General features: G+C 50.7%; 1 protein-coding gene across 8 annotated transcripts in view; it reads right to left on the reverse strand.

The window, feature by feature from the left end:
• Positions 1-15,376, reverse strand: part of Dysf (dysferlin) — a 181,044-nt gene that overhangs the window by 84,367 nt on the left and 81,301 nt on the right. For all 8 annotated transcript variants that reach the window (XM_028762363.1, XM_028762361.1, XM_028762362.1 and 5 more), the window contains 6 exons: positions 11,353-11,484; positions 11,108-11,274; positions 9,911-10,025; positions 9,598-9,703; positions 9,203-9,345; positions 7,121-7,294 (listed from right to left, as the gene is read on the reverse strand). In XM_028762363.1, the coding sequence (XP_028618196.1) occupies positions 7,121-7,294; positions 9,203-9,345; positions 9,598-9,703; positions 9,911-10,025; positions 11,108-11,274; positions 11,353-11,484 (837 nt within the window). The remainder of the gene's footprint in view (positions 1-7,120; positions 7,295-9,202; positions 9,346-9,597; positions 9,704-9,910; positions 10,026-11,107; positions 11,275-11,352; positions 11,485-15,376) is intronic.

Here is a 15,376-nt window from a genome sequence, read left to right on the forward strand (position 1 = left end):
AGAGAGAGAGAGAGAGAGAGAGAGAGAGAGAGAGAGAGAGAGAGAGAAGGAAAAAAATCCACACACATCTGTGAAATGCCCCATGTGTTTCAAGCCTGAACTGGGAAACTGGGAACCCTGGCTGGGCCTTGTCTGGAGAGCTGGCAATTGAGCATTGGCTGGTGCAGCCCTCAGATGACCCTCCAGATCTCCACTGTCTTCATTCTGACCTCATCAGCAGCTCTGTAGGGACATTGGGATAACACAGAGATGGACAGCTTTCCCTGGTTCCCATCTGAAGTCAGTTCAACTGAAACAAGTTGTCTTCAAACTGGGCTCCTAGTGGAGCCTGCCTCCTAGGGCTGCTTAGACATCATCTATAAACAAAGTCAGTGGCCACAGGCACCTGTGGTGCATGTCCTAGGACAGGACATGAAGGACCTCCACCAGCAGCCAGGCCGTTCACACCTTCACCACTGTGGGTTATGCAGGGTCTGTCACAGATGCAGTGCCCATCAAGGCACAACGTGGTGACGGGCCATCCAGGACTGACATTGGCTCTGTGCCAACAGAGGTTTATTTGCCAAAACAGGCCATGGGCCAGATTTGGCTAGTGGCCCACAGTGTCTTATCCCTGCTTTATTCTTGTTTTGCTATGCCATTATCTTCCCCATCTGATGGGCGATAAAACTAAGGTTTAAGAGTGGCTCATCTCTCCCTTGAAGTTAAACAGTGGATTCTCTAACAAGACCAAGGTTTCTCTCCCAGAAACCATCAGTTCAGAGCATCTAAGCAATGTTCTGAATAACTGCAGAGGGCTGAGCGCCAGGCTGGGACCAGAAGTCACACCCAGGACCCAGGGCGCTATCCTGGCTGCCACCACACAAGCCCCACACAAGACAGCAGGCCAGACCAAGGGACGAAAGCCTTTTAAAAGAGGGAGTGAACTGGAGACCTCCCTTCCCAACCAGGTTTTAAGTAGAATAGCAGGCAAGGGTGCAACCCCATTTAATTCGCAGCTGGAACCAGGGTTTGGAATCAGCCGCTAAAGTCTTCACTAAAGTCTTTGCAAACTACTGCCTGAGCGCTCCACGGAGCTGGGAAGGCATCAGGAAACCTGGAGAGTGCACAGTGCCACGTGTGGGCTGATTCAGGCCGAGTGTCCTCCCAAGGTCTCCTCCCTCTGTGCACATGTGCAGGCTGCGGAGACATCCAGGGCAGGTTCTTTCCTGTGCCAGCTGCCTCAAGAATTTCAACAAGTGTCTGTCCCACTCTGCCTGAAAGTGCCCTGATTCTTCACATCTGTTTTCTTAGAATGACTGTTAATAATGTCCCAGACCAGATTTTTTAAAAATTAGGAATAGAAGAACATAGACCCTCGTGTGTGACATCATTCTCAGGGCTCCAACTGTGCAGGCACACACACTCAGGGCCTCAACAACGTAAAACCCAGGTTGGAGAAAGACACATACAGGGCCCAAATATTTAAGGGACATTATCAAACTGTCCTCTCTAGCAGGCAAACAGGAGGGGTGGGAGACCCCTGTTTGAATGGGGTACCAGCCCTCAAGCCCCAGCTAGAACAATGCCAGGTAGGGAACAAGTGCTTATTTCAGAAGGTCAAGAGCTCATAGAATCTAGGAGTGGGGCTCAATGGGTAGAATGCTTGGCTAGCATGAGCAAGACTCTGGGTTCAGTCTGCAGCACTATGTAAAACCATAATGGGTAGAGCACACCTATAATCCCCATGGAAAATGTGGGAAAGATCAGAAGTTCTAGGTCATCCTAGGCTACATAGTGAGGTAAAGACCAGCCTGGGGTACATGAAACCTTATCTCAAAAAAGGAACCTGAGAGCTGATATACAGAATAGTCCTCCAAGAAGTCAGCTCCCTCCAGCCATAGCTACTCAAGAGACAAATCTCTGAAGGATGCCTTACTCAGGGGGAACAGATCTTGGAACTGGGCTGGGGGTACCAGGCACACAGCATAGCTTCATCCAGATCTAGAAATGGCCCCACCCTGACCAAGCCACATGGGACCTCATTTCCGGCCAGCTCAAGTCTTATGTTACTTCACACTGGCACTGGCCTTTCTTTGACCCCCTTCCCAGCCCAGGGTGGTGACACCTGTCTCTAAGGGTTCTCATGACTTTGGTCTCAGCCAACCTACTACAGGCACTGCAGGCTTCCTGAGTGGCAGCTTCCCTGGATGATGAGATGGATCCATCACATCTGGCTGCCCCAAGGAACTGAGCTGCCTATCTGACTTAGTATCCTTGCAGGGAGCAAGGATAACCAAGAACACTAGCCTAGCCAAGTGCCAGCCTTCTGATGCTCCAGATCTTCTCTCCCTAGGGCTACCCTAAAGCACCCTGGGTGGGGGAAAAGAGACACCAGTGAAAGCAACAGTGAAAAATAGCAGTTGGTGATCTGGCCAAGAGTTAGAAAAGAGCCTGAGGAAGGGGAAGGGCAGCTGTCTGCCCTAGGTAGGTTCTAGAACAGGTGCAGATTTCTTCTGTAGTAACATTCAGGGCTCGAAGAACCATCTGTAATGACATCACCACACCATAGCTGCACCACCCAGTGTGACAGGAACTGCACTTCCTTATTCTGGATACTTTAGAAAAGAATTTAAAGAACCTTGTATGGGTAGGAGCTAAGATAATTGTCCCCAACTGTAAAATGGGCTAATGTCAACATATAAGGCAACATGTAAACCTATCTGCATGATCTGTGATACGTGGTTATAAAGATACAGTCATTCTTTCTTAGGGACTTGGATGCGCTAGAGGAGTAAATAACGCTAGGGGCCTGACACTAGAATTTAACCACCATACAGACACATATGCAAGCATCAGATCTGCTAAAGGGAGGGAGGGAGGGAGGGAGGGAGGGAGGGAGGGAGGGAGGGAGGGAGAGAGAGAGACAGAGAGAGAGAGAGAGAGGGAGAGAGAGAGAGAGAGAATGAATGCATCAACTTCCCAACTCTTCTGCAGCTCCAAGGCTCACATGCACCTTTGAACATAGACGTCTTTCTCAGCTCTAGAAGGCACCAAGGCCGCCAGCACATGCTTCAGACCTGTCTCCTCCCTCCCTCCCTCCCAGGCTGCCTCTGAAGCTCAGGAAGCTTTGCCCCTCTTGCAAGGCCAAGCGCAGAGGCAGGGCTTGGAAAAATCCTTGTGCCTGGAGGGCAGGCCTAGGGCAAGGGCGACAGGACAGATTCCGTGAGCTCATCCTCTGCAGCCGTCACCAGAGTTCCCAGAGAGGCTGGTGGCGTCAGGAGGGGGTGACTGGGTGGGAGCTGGGCGGTGGTGGTTGTGGCGGCAGCAAGGGGTGTGGGGTAAGGAGGAGGCTGAAGGAACGCGCTATAATAGCGGCTTTGTACTCCGATTCCCAGCTCCCTGGGAACGCCAGGAAGATTATGAAACCCGGTGTCTTTGGGAATGCCAGGATATTAGCTGGAAAAAGAATAATACGAAAATAAAATAATGCGCGGGATGGAGACAGCAGACGCTTAGCAGACTGAGCCAGGGCCTCCCGCTCTGAGGAGGGAGCCAGGCTTGGCCCCTGCTGCTGGTGCTAACGAGCAGACAGGGCCTGCCTTCCAAAGAGATGATTTCCAGAGGGAGCTGGCAGACCAGGCCCAGCCCTGCTGAGGATGTACAGGCCAGGGGAGGGGTAGTAGAAAGCAAGGCATAACCAGGCCTGGTGCTGGGATCCAGATATTCAAACCCATCGGATTCCCAGGAGGTTCCCTTAACCCCACCCACAGTCCTTCCCTGGCTCTTTCAAGATCTCTATAATCTCCTCCAAGCACCCTTCCACTCAGCATGGTCACTCTGGAATAACTGTACAACAGCTAAGATACAGAAGGCAGCAGGATTATTCATACTCACACATAAGTATCACTCTTCTAGGCCTAAACCATACAGGAGCTCCCCATGGACCAAGCTACCAGCATCAGATCCACCACAGGGCAGCAGAACAAGCAATCTTATCTTGCCCCACCATCCATGACTCTGGTCATATACCCAGTCTCTCAAAAAAGCATCCAAGTGGTGGCCAATGCATGCTATCTTCTGTCCTTGTTACTCAAAGATAGCCCTGGAGCCAGCAGCAGCAGCAGCAGCATCCCTTAGGACCTTGTTAGATGTATAGATTCTTGGTACCCCACCCAGACACTGCATCAGAGCCGGCATTGTAACCAGTCCTTAGTTGACTTCTGTGCTCATTAGCCTGCACAGTCACTGCTAATCTTCCAGGGCTGCTGAGATATAATCTCTTCCATGAGTCCCAGAGGCATGGGAGGCAGAAGCATCAGGATCCAGAACACTCCTGACACCTGTCACCCTATCAAACTTACACCTAGTTCAGGAGACATCAGGGACCAGCAGTGGTGTCCTGGTAACCGAACACCAGGCAATCTGTCCCATAATGCAGCATGTGAATGAGTTCTGGTCCCTGGGCCAAGACATCAGAATGCTCCAGGGCAAGGACAGTAAGCTTTGAGATGGAGGCCTGACCCATCCTTTGACCAGACTAGAATCGTGTGAAGTTAACTGTGGTATGGGGGCACGTGGGGTGTGATCATGAGTCTGAGTCCTCATGTCTCGTGAGTATGGGGGCTGAAGGGATTCCACGTGCTCAGTTACAAAGTGATCCAGGCAGTTACTACCAAAAAGGCTAATGGCTCTGTCCAGACACTGAATTCCTAAGGACACTGTAGAACTCTGTGTGATGCACCGTAGCAATCAGACTATCTCCCTCAGAGTCTCTGGCGGTCAATTTGACATGTGACTTCAGTGATTCTCCCACAACATACTCTCCCATAAACAGCAGACTAGTCAATGTCTCTGCTTCTGAGAAATCTCATGACCACCCTGCCCTGTTCCTTCACTCATTAATCTTGGGCCCAAGTCTCCAAGTCTTGCTTGACGTTCTTCTCCAAGTCCCACCCTGCTGCAGTGCCTGCTTTCATGCATGTGTCTCTGGGCACCTCTAGCCATGTGTCCCCCGCCCCCTGCTGACACTCAGACCCAGCTCCTCTGCTTCCCTGCCCTGCTGGCCTGTCGGGCAGTCCGGCAGCCATTAAATCTACTCTCGTCACACAGCTACACCGAAGGTCAGACTTGCCAGAACCAACAGTGAATTCATAGCAACACTGGGCTCACCCTGTAGCCCAGTACTCTCGGCTCCCTTCCCGTCTAACATTACTGAGCCTCTGACACCTCTGTGTGTCCCTCTCCCATTCCAAACACCACCTTGGTCCTTGGGCTCTCTCTTCATGGGGTTGCCTCATCCCTGGATCTTCTGACAGGATACTATCTCCCTCAATGACTTCCCATAGCTACTTTATTCTTGGTCCCCATTCCCCCTGCTCCAGCCAGACCTCACCTATACTCAACATTGCCCCAGCACCCTGGTGCCCATAGAGTCCTGGACCTGCCCTCTGGAAGTCTCTGCTTACCACTATTTCCAGTTTCTTTTCCTTTTCAGAACATCCTCTATCAAACCTAGTGATGCTGCCAATCACAGAGCCCAAGTGTGGTCACCCCGAACCTCCCACCTGCCATCTCAGGCACATGGCCTGGCACAGGCACTCAAACAGCTAAGGCCATTTTCTTTCCAGAGTTAAGCCCATTCTGGGCTCTCCATGTGGAGGAAGGCAGCATGACTTTGCCTAGCTGTGGCAACCAGGATGTGGCATGTCTTCTGCCACTGGCATCATTGTTTCTACCAAGAAGAAAGCCATCCCTGAAAACCTTAATTTCCTGCTACCTGCTACCTGGCTCCTCTCCAGCACTTTCTAGCTAAGTGAGGCCCAAAGCCCCTTGCTCATCAGCCTGTAAAAACAGAATCTCTGTAGTAGCCACGATACTCATCCTCCCAGCCTAATTGGGATAAATCTACTCCATTCAGTGCTTGTCTGGCCGTCCTCAAGCTCTTCCTCCTCCACTTCTAGCCTCAGCCACATGACCATCCCAAGACCCTGCCAAGTCCCCAACCCAGGCCACCACAGGACAAGGACAGCCATCCACAGCCCTGCTTCATGAAAACCACACATCTATCTCATTTCTTCTGTCCTGACTGACAGCTGTTTGGTGGCCCAGAGCCCTCTGATGATTCTGCTTCTCTCCTAGGCTTTGTCTAGGACTATAAAGGTTCTCTCTATGAGCCTGTGACAGGATGGCTGTCACCTGACCTCCAGAGAGTCTCCTCTCCTGCACTACTGAGATCAAGACCCTCTCTGGCCAGATTTGGGGGCCACCACTAGTGTTCACCTCCTCCTCGGCTTCCATTCATCACATGTTGGACTCACTCCACTAAACTCTCACAGGCCTTACAGCCGCCCTGACCCACTGATATGCACCTATACGCTGATACAGACAGCCTTGTGTACAAAGGCTAATAATAGGACCTGCTTCCCAGGTTCACACCCCTCAGAGCATCCACAAAGAATGCACACATAATGCCAGCTGCATGTCAGAAGTGGTGGTTTCATTCATGCCTTTCATCCTGTCTCCAAGAGTCACTAGTCCAGCAGAACAGAGAGCAGAGAGCAGGCCATAATGACACCATCTCTTCCTGGGACTCATCACCCAGATCTCCAGTAACTTGAGCCAACCTCAGTATTACTAACTATGGAAATGCCGCAGGGGACAGGTAGCTGTCCAAGATTTCCCTTTCACAGATACATGTCTTCTCTAAACCCTAGCAAGTCTCTGCCTGGAAAGAACTATGTCTAGCCCAGGATATGCCAGGGTCACCAAACCTTTCCGGTCACTCCCAGTCTTATCCCATCTATCCCAGCCCATCTCTGCAGGAAGCTCCAAGTCCCTTGGCTTTGCTGTCTGGTGAGCCACTCAGAGGCCCAGGCCTCCTCCCTCTCTGTTCTCACCTTCATACTCAGAGAAGCAATGGGTCTTCCAGTGTCAAGAAAGAAGCTGTCTTATTTTATGAAGACGCCCAGTACGCTGTTCACTCTCCCCCACATGCCACCCCACAGGGATCAAAGCCAGGATGGCTGGCCAATGTTCCATCTAAAAGCCATGACCCTGGGGGCTCCAAGCCTGTCCCACATCAGCCTTGGAAAGGCATGCTGTACCCCATCCAGGCCCAGCCAGATGCAACCCAATGTACCAGGGCCCCCTCAAGGGCAAACACAGCTGCAGGTCCCGTCTTCTCCAATGGCTCCATGCGGCGGCGCCACCGACGGCGGCGGAAGGCATCTGTCTTCCTGTACTCCAGGTGGAACTTCCAGCCAAAGAGAGAGGCGTATTCCCAGCCCTCGCCCTCAGCCTCTGCCTGTCTGTGCTGCAGGAGAGAAGAGGCAGTTGAGAGGGAGAGACAGGGCAGGATTCCAAGAGGTAAGCCTGGAAGAGCCACCTGGAGGAAGGTGGCTTTAAGTAGAAAACCCAGGAGGGGAAGGAGGCTCCTAGGCCTCAAGGTAGCGGAGGAGTCCAGCGGAAAAGGCAGAGAGCAGCTGGGCTAGACACCGGCTTCTTCAGGGCTGTTTATTTGAACTAGGGGTGGACTGCCCAAATCCATGCTTTCCTTCTCATTTCCTTTTCATCCTTCACATCCCAACTTCTAAACATAGGAATGGGTCTACAGCTCAGAGGAAAAATGTCGAGCCTGCTTCCCAAGCTCAGACTGCTTCTCACCAGGATGTAGACCCAGGCCAACTGTGAGGGGCACCTGCCTCTCCTCTAAAGGGATCCTTTCCCATAGGAAGCCTGGAAATGCCTGGCCCTGGGCTCTGTGAGAGAGTGACATAGCACTGCTGTATCAACTCAGCCTGGGCCCCGACAAAGCCCACACCTCTAACAACTGGATGCCCTCCATGGAGAGGAAGAGCTGTCAACTTGACCCACAGCAGCTTGTCCAAAATGCTTACCACTCCTCAGACCCCAGATAACCCTCTCTAGAGCCTCTGCTCAAAGGAAGAAGAAAGCTGGTTCCCCTAAAGACTGCACTTAGAGTAGAACAGGCCTGGTTCTGCTACCAAAACCCAAATGTGTTCTTAGGAATGGAGAGTGGATGCCAAGAGGATCCAAGGAAGGCTAGTGCTGAGGATGGGCTAAGCAAGGGCATCCCCAGACTCTGGGACAAGCCTATGTGGTCATGTGTGCCTGTCTTGTGTTCCATGGCATGTTCCAGATAATCACTGATGGCTCTTACTTGGTCCTTCACAAACCAACACATTTACATTGTGGCCTATCACCAGAAGCCAGAAGTGTGGGCTCAGGACACAGCCCACCACTAGTAAACCACCTCCCTGTGAAGGTGTGAGCGTCACAGGACATCCTGTCAGATAGTAGCCAATGGCAGACAGCTCAGAGGGTGTAGACCCCATGCCCTGCCTCCAGGTGAGGTATCTGTGAGGTTCAAGGGCCCCTGCCAGGCTGCAGCCATGCCTGCCAGAGCAGAGCCTCCATATTATGGAGTCTACCTCTAGGAAGCCAAAAGCAAGGCACTTCCTTTGACATCCTTGAGCGTCCTAGGACTGTGAATGCCGCCAGTAAATTCCATAGTACTCATATCTACTCTGTGTGTTTGTGGGCATCCGTGAGTACCAGGTGTGATCTGTAGAGCCTGGTATGAACTACATGTTTTGAGTGTGGTCTGTACGGTATTGAGGGATGTGATCTGTATGCAGAGTGTGACCCATATTTTCAGTGTGAAGTGTATGTATGCTAAATTGATCTGGGTGTGACCTGCCAATGAATTCACTGAATCTTGTGGTGTTTTGAATGAAAATCTCCCCAGGGAATTTCGATACTTGGTCCCCAACTTATGGCACTGTTTGGGGAGGTTTAGGTGGTACAGCCTTGCTAGAGAAACTGTGTCTCTGGGAACAGGCTTTGAAATTTAAATCCTCCCGACACTTCCTGTTCCCTCTCTGCTTCCTGCTTATGTTTCAGGGTGTGAGCTCTGGGTTTCCTTCCAGCTGCCCTGCCTACTCAGTGCATCTATCGCCCCTCAAATATGATAGAACTCTAACCCTCTGGAACTGTAAGCCCAAACAAACTCCTTTTCTATAAGTCAGCTTGGTCATCATGTGTCATCACAGCAACATATCTATATAACAATAACTAACGCAGGCCTACCGTGCATGCTACAAGCACGCTTGCATGATTGTTAATGCATACAGGTCTACCCTATGTCCACTGGCCTCCTCCATCCAGAAGCCCCACCCCCACCCACCTACTGTTGGCTCACCCTCTTCAGGGCCTCCATCTGACTGAGGTCCCTCCTGCGCAGTCGGACCCAGCGTCGACGCCTATGAGTGTAATACATCTTCTCAACAGGAACCCAGTGTTTTGGCTTTCGGTCTGGGGGTATGGTGATGCTGTACTCCCAACCTAGGAGGTGGGGTAAAACCAGTTAGTCACTGTCAGAGAATCTCCGTCTATCCTAAGCAATCTGTCTTTGTAGAGCATCCTCAGATCCTGAGCAGCTTAAAAACTCTGGGATTGATTGACAGGAAGTTTTCCAGGTGAATTAGCCTGCTGAGAGCAGGCTAGGGCCTAGCTGAACTGCCTAAGGCCTTCAGCTGTCTCACTGGCATACTAGGAGCTGGCTGGGATGGGACCCCAGGCTGTATGTGTTCCCACCTTGTTCATCAACAGCCCGATTGAGGTCTGTGGACCATTCTTCATCTTCCCACTTCCAGCCCAGCGGGCATTCAATGTCATCCTTCGGAAGCACCTTCTCCCCATTCTAGAGACACAACATGCAAGTGTGAGGAGATAGACTGGGCACTCAGGTGACTTGAGATCACCATTCCTCTGGAGCACAGAGCAGTCATCTCAGCAAGTAGGGGCAGGAGAGAAAACATGCAGCTTTCTGAGTCACAGGCTCTTTGTGGACCCCAATACCCAGGACCCCAGAAAAAGCATACACTGCCCACCTGCAGCAACCCCTTACCACATCTGTGTAGTTATCACTCATGTAAATCCACTGGCCTCCAGGTAGCCGGGTCTGGTTCTCAAACACCTCCTCCACAAAGCTCAGATGACCCGCGTCAGCATCATGAAGCAGGCTGGGGGGGGGGGGGATGAAGAGTAACAGGGTCACCCCACTATCTTCTGCCTCCAGGATGGAACCACACCTCAGCTCACCTGCACTGTCAACCTCCCTTTGACACAGATGGAAGGGTAGTGCAGAGAAACTGGAATAGAGAGTGAAAAGGAGGCCCAGAACAGGAAAAGATGGTCACAGGCCAAAGAATGTGCCATCTGAGATACAAGAAGAAAAGAGGGGCCAACAGGAGGCACCAAAGCCCAATGGGTAGCACTAAGAAAATGTCATCAAGCTATACTTCAAAGATTTAATGCTTGATTCTGTGTTATACTTCAAGCTTAAGAAAAAGTTCCCGGATGTCACTCAACTATAAAAGAGAGGATAGAGTGACTGAGGCACCACAGAAGGACCGCATGGTGGGGCTACTCAGGGGGCAAGTGAGCTGGAACAGGAAGCATCATGTATGTGCAATGACAGGACATTGTTGTATCGTGGAGGGCAAGACACATGACTGGGGGCCAACTCCAAGGTACGCTTAATAATAAAAGGACTCTGTGTATATGTATGAGTGTGTGTGTGTGCATGCATGCACACAGCAGGTGCAGGTTTGTGGGGGGAAAGCTATGCACACATACTATAGCATACATGTGGAGGTCAGAGAACAATCTTGGGTGTCAGTCCTCACCATCCATCTGGCAAGGTCTCTTGGTTGTTTACTGCTGACTATGACAGACCAGTTGGCCCAAGGCCTCAGGGGATTCTCCTGTCCCTCCCCCCATCTCCCCATAGGAGATATATAGACAGGCACCACACTGGGCTTTATCATGGATTCCAAGGATCTGAGCTCCACAAGTCCTCACTTTTGTGTGACAAGTGCTTTGGCACCTAAGCCATCCTTAGACACAAAGCACTTTATTTCTGAGTGTTTTAGCTGTTTGCTAAGCCCCAGCCCCGAGAAGGTCCAAACCACAGTCTCTGTGACTAGCAAGGAGCAAGCAGAGGATTCAGAGGGCTCAAGACTTGGGAAGAAGGACTGGGCAAAAGAGGGAGCAATGGTTGGATATCCTGGCCTAGCCCTCCACTCCCTGGACTACCACTCACGTCTTCTCTGGACACACGAACCAGTCTCCTGCCCAGGCCCAGCCAGCTGAGGGGCGGAAGCTATCCTTTGGTAGTTTGATCTTGCCTGTGACGTCAGAAAACTTGGGGTAGGTGAGGCCTGTTGTGCCCCAGTTTCCGACCAGCGCCAGTTTTGTCTGGTTCTCATACTGTAGAGCAAGAAGGAGGAAAGATGAGGGGTCACACATCTTCAGAACCCAAGGACCAGTAAGCTGGCAGACACTCACCGTTTCTGCAAAGACAGAGAGCTTCCCCTCAGCAAACTGATTGAATTCCTTCTCATCCACAGAGAGCCCGAACCAGAGCTTGATCCGGATCTGCACGGGCATCCGGGCCCCAGGCACGCCTTCCATAGGATACTGGGATCAAAGAAACACAAACACACACAGCCCCTCAGGTCTGGGCATATCAACACCCAGTCAGGTGTACTGGCTTGGGGGACTACACCAAATGTCATAGAAGTTTTTTCCCCCAAGAGTCCTGTTCATCAAAGAAGACAATAGTAGCCACATAGGAGTTCTCTACAGATGGGGTCATGTCCACAATAGGGTCTCTAATATCCCCTCCCACCACCACCTTCTTACATCTGTCATTTGAGGGGATTTTCTATTACAGTGGAAAAGGCTCAACTCTACAAGGTCCAGTAGGGCACCCACAAGCCATCAGAAAAGTGGCTCATGTAACCAGGAAAACGGTGTTTTCATTATTGACTGTTAACTAATTTAAATAGCTCTATGAGGCTGCTGTGCTGGACAGCACCATCCTAGAAACAGCAGAGCTCTAGGAGAGGAGCAATTAAAGCCACTTCGTTTCATTTTCAGTACTTCATGCTCTGGCAAGACACGAGCATTGCATCCAATGTCCCCACAATTTCAAGTGCTTATCAGCATGTTAACCACTCTTCGCTGTTCAGCTGGTTTTTATCCCGAAGGCTTCAGAAGCTCTGCCAAGTGGAATAACCACAACAACCCAACATTTAAAAACACATATATGTTCCCTACGATTACTTCACCGTTTGACTGAAACCAAAGGTCAGATTCAGCCTTGGGGAGCAGAGTTCCTCCCTCTTAAAATGACAGCCTGTCCCCTAGCAGGGACAGCGTGGTGAGGGATACCTCATTGAATGAGAGAGCAGAGGGGAGTCTGGGTGGGTTCAGAAGAGTCTGAGAAGCCAGAGTGACGGTTCCTAAGATGGTGGGGAAGCCTGGACCCCTGGAGGTAGAGCCTATGCTGAGAGAAGGCTTGGGAAGAGGTACAGACCATTGTTGGCTGACCCTCTCCCGTTCCTCATGTCCACCTCCTCTCTGTTGTTGCTTGGAGAAGTGTGGAGACATTTCTTACCCCGGAACTCCCTGTGGTCTTCACTTCAGCTGTCTCCTCCCTCAGGGCGGCTAGCTGTCCCTTTTCCCTCCAAGCCACCAGCCCTTGGGACATGGCAGGAATTCCTGCCGCCCCCTTTCCTCCTCCGCCTTGAGCTCCCCACCACCAGCCTCCCCCAGACGGGGCCAGCCTGCCCAACCCAAAATAGCAACAGCAAATAAAGAAATGTCTAGTTTGGGGCTTCTCTCCTCTGCTGGTGCTCACTTTTTCCAGCTTGGGTTTAAGTTAAGGAACACCAGTGTTTGCTTGGTCTCTGCCCGCTGCCAACATTTTTGTAGCGCTTGCTCAGGAGCTACTGGCAGGCTCATGAACTCCGTGGGGAAGACTTCGAGAAACAATTCTATATCCTTTTTTTCCCCCTTCACTTGGAATCAGGGAACATTTTCAGCTCACTTTCTCCTGGAGGCTTTGGGGCCAAGAGGTCAGAATGGAGGTAGAAGCTCCAGAGTCCACCAGCCCATTCCTACACTGTCTCCCTTCCACACGCCACATACACAAGGAAAGGGCAACCTATGAGAGCAATAGGGCGGACAGAACTTGAGGTTAGAATCAAACAAAGAATGTCCCTCAGATGGTCTGGGAGCAGGTGGGAAGGTCATGAGGTCATGGTTCCTGCTTAACAAGTTGGAGCGCGCGCATACACACACACACACATACACACATACACGCTCACGCACCCACACACTCACTTCCCTTCCCCTCTGAAAGGCCAATCTCTCAGTGTACCAATTATCTCGGCCCTGGCTGTCTTAGTTAGGGTTATTGTTGCTGTGATGAAACACCATGACCAAAAGCAACTTGCAGACGAAAGGGTTTATTTGGCTTACACTTCCATATTGCTGTTGATGACTGAAGGAAGTCAGGAACTCACACAGGGCAGGAACCTGAAGGCAGAAGCTGATACAGAGGCCATGGAGGAGTGCTACTTACTGGTTTGTTCCTCATGGCTTGCTTACCCTGCTTTCTTATCACATCCAGGACCACCAGCTCAGGGATGGCACCACCCACAATGGGCTGGGCCCTCCCCCATCAATCACTAATTAAAAAAATGCACTACAGGCTTGCCTATAGCCCAATCTTATGGAGGCATTTTTTAAACTAAAGTTCACTCCTCTCAGATGACTTTAGTTGGTGTCACATTGACATAAACCTATTCAGCATACTAGCCTGGAATGGATCTCCAAGTCTGCCATCTGTAGAGCAAGGGATAGCCCCAAAAGAAGTGGAGAGCAGAGGGAGAGAGGAACAAGCATTCATCGACCACCTAGTGCACCGAGTACTACCAGCATCATCTAATTCAATCCTCAACTGAATAAGGTAGACGGCTTCATTTGCGTTTAATAGATAGGAAGAAAGTAGGCTACTCAGACAGCTGAGGTAAGCTACCCAAGGCCAGAGAGAACTCCAACCAGCACTGACAATTCATTCATGAAGAGTGTGCAGCTGAAACAAACCCTCTCTTCCTACCCCAAGGGGCAAGAAGAATAGTTGGCCAACAACAACAACAAAAATCAGATAGGCCATCAACCAGCTGATGGCTCTGCTCAGAAGAGTCACAGCTGAGATATGGTCAGTGGTGACCTCCTGGAAGCTCAGATGTATGAGGAAAAGAAGGGATCAGCTGGAAGAGAGGCTTTGGAGAATGGGCTGGAATGGAGGCAAGCCTGAGGAGGCATTAAAGGCATAGCCACCAGGAGCAACTAGAAACAAACAGCTAGCTTCCTGGCCACTAAGAATATCTGTATACAGAGAAGGCATCTCATGAGGTTCACACTGTGTTCTGATCATCTGGCCACAGCCATGACCAAAGCCACCTGAGCTCTGCATCCTAATGTTTGCCCAGAAGAAAATATGGGAGCCCCTGCACAAGCACCACTCGCTTTCCCTTCATCAATAGTAACTGAAGCCACTGCAGAAAGATCAGGCTTAAAAGCCTGGCAACATGTAAGAATCCAGAAAAGTGGCCCCAAGAGCACTCCTCCAACTGGGTCTGGGGTAAGGTAGCAGAGATAAAATAGAGATTTAGCAAGTATTAATTCAAGAATACCAGAGGGTATTGTGTGCTAACTGCAGGGAGGTTTGGAAATGCCCAGCCTTTGAGCTGGTCAAGGCATATCAAAATATAAAGAGTGTGTGTGTGTGTGTGTGTGTGTGTGTGTGTGTGTGTGTGTCTTTCATTTGTGAATCCAGAGTTTTTGGGCAGGTGCAGAGCATTCACCACCCATAGGAGCTCATAGCAGATTTAACTATTTACTGTAACGTCAGATTAATTGGTGAGATTTAACAATCATAATTCTTAAGTACATTTTAAAGGTACTAAGTCTATACTGCTACATGCTGCTTGAGGATATGATGAACCATTTCTAAATGGTCCTAAGTTGGCTAAAGTCTGGAGTCCATCTTAGAACCCAGGAAGGATTCTTTTGAAAGAGACCAGCCCCAGTAAACAATAAAGTCTTGAATATACACATAAACATACACAAGCACACACACGGGGCCCTTAATCTGCTGCTACTACTTCTACTTCTACTTCCTCTTCCCTTCTTCCTCCCTCTTCCCTCCTCCTCTCTTCCTCCTCCTCCTTCTCTTTCTTCTCCTCTTCCTCTTCCTTCTCTTCCTCCTCCTCCTTCTCTTCCTTCTCCTCTTTCTCCTCCTTCTCCTCCTCCTCCTTCTCTTCCTCCTCCTCCTCCCTCTCCTCCTCCTCCTTCTCTTCCTTCTCCTCTCCTCCTCCTTCTCCTCCTCCTCCTCCTTCTCTTCCTCCTCCTCCTCCCTCTCCTCCTCCTCCTTCTCTTCCTCCTCCTTCCTCCTCCTCTTCCTCCTCCTTCTCTTCCTCCTCCTCCTCTTCCTCCTCTTCCTCCTTCTCTTCCTCCT

Source organism: Grammomys surdaster, unplaced genomic scaffold (genome assembly GCF_004785775.1).
Source record: "Grammomys surdaster isolate TR1022 unplaced genomic scaffold, NIH_TR_1.0 133, whole genome shotgun sequence".
NCBI lineage: Eukaryota > Metazoa > Chordata > Mammalia > Rodentia > Muridae > Grammomys > Grammomys surdaster.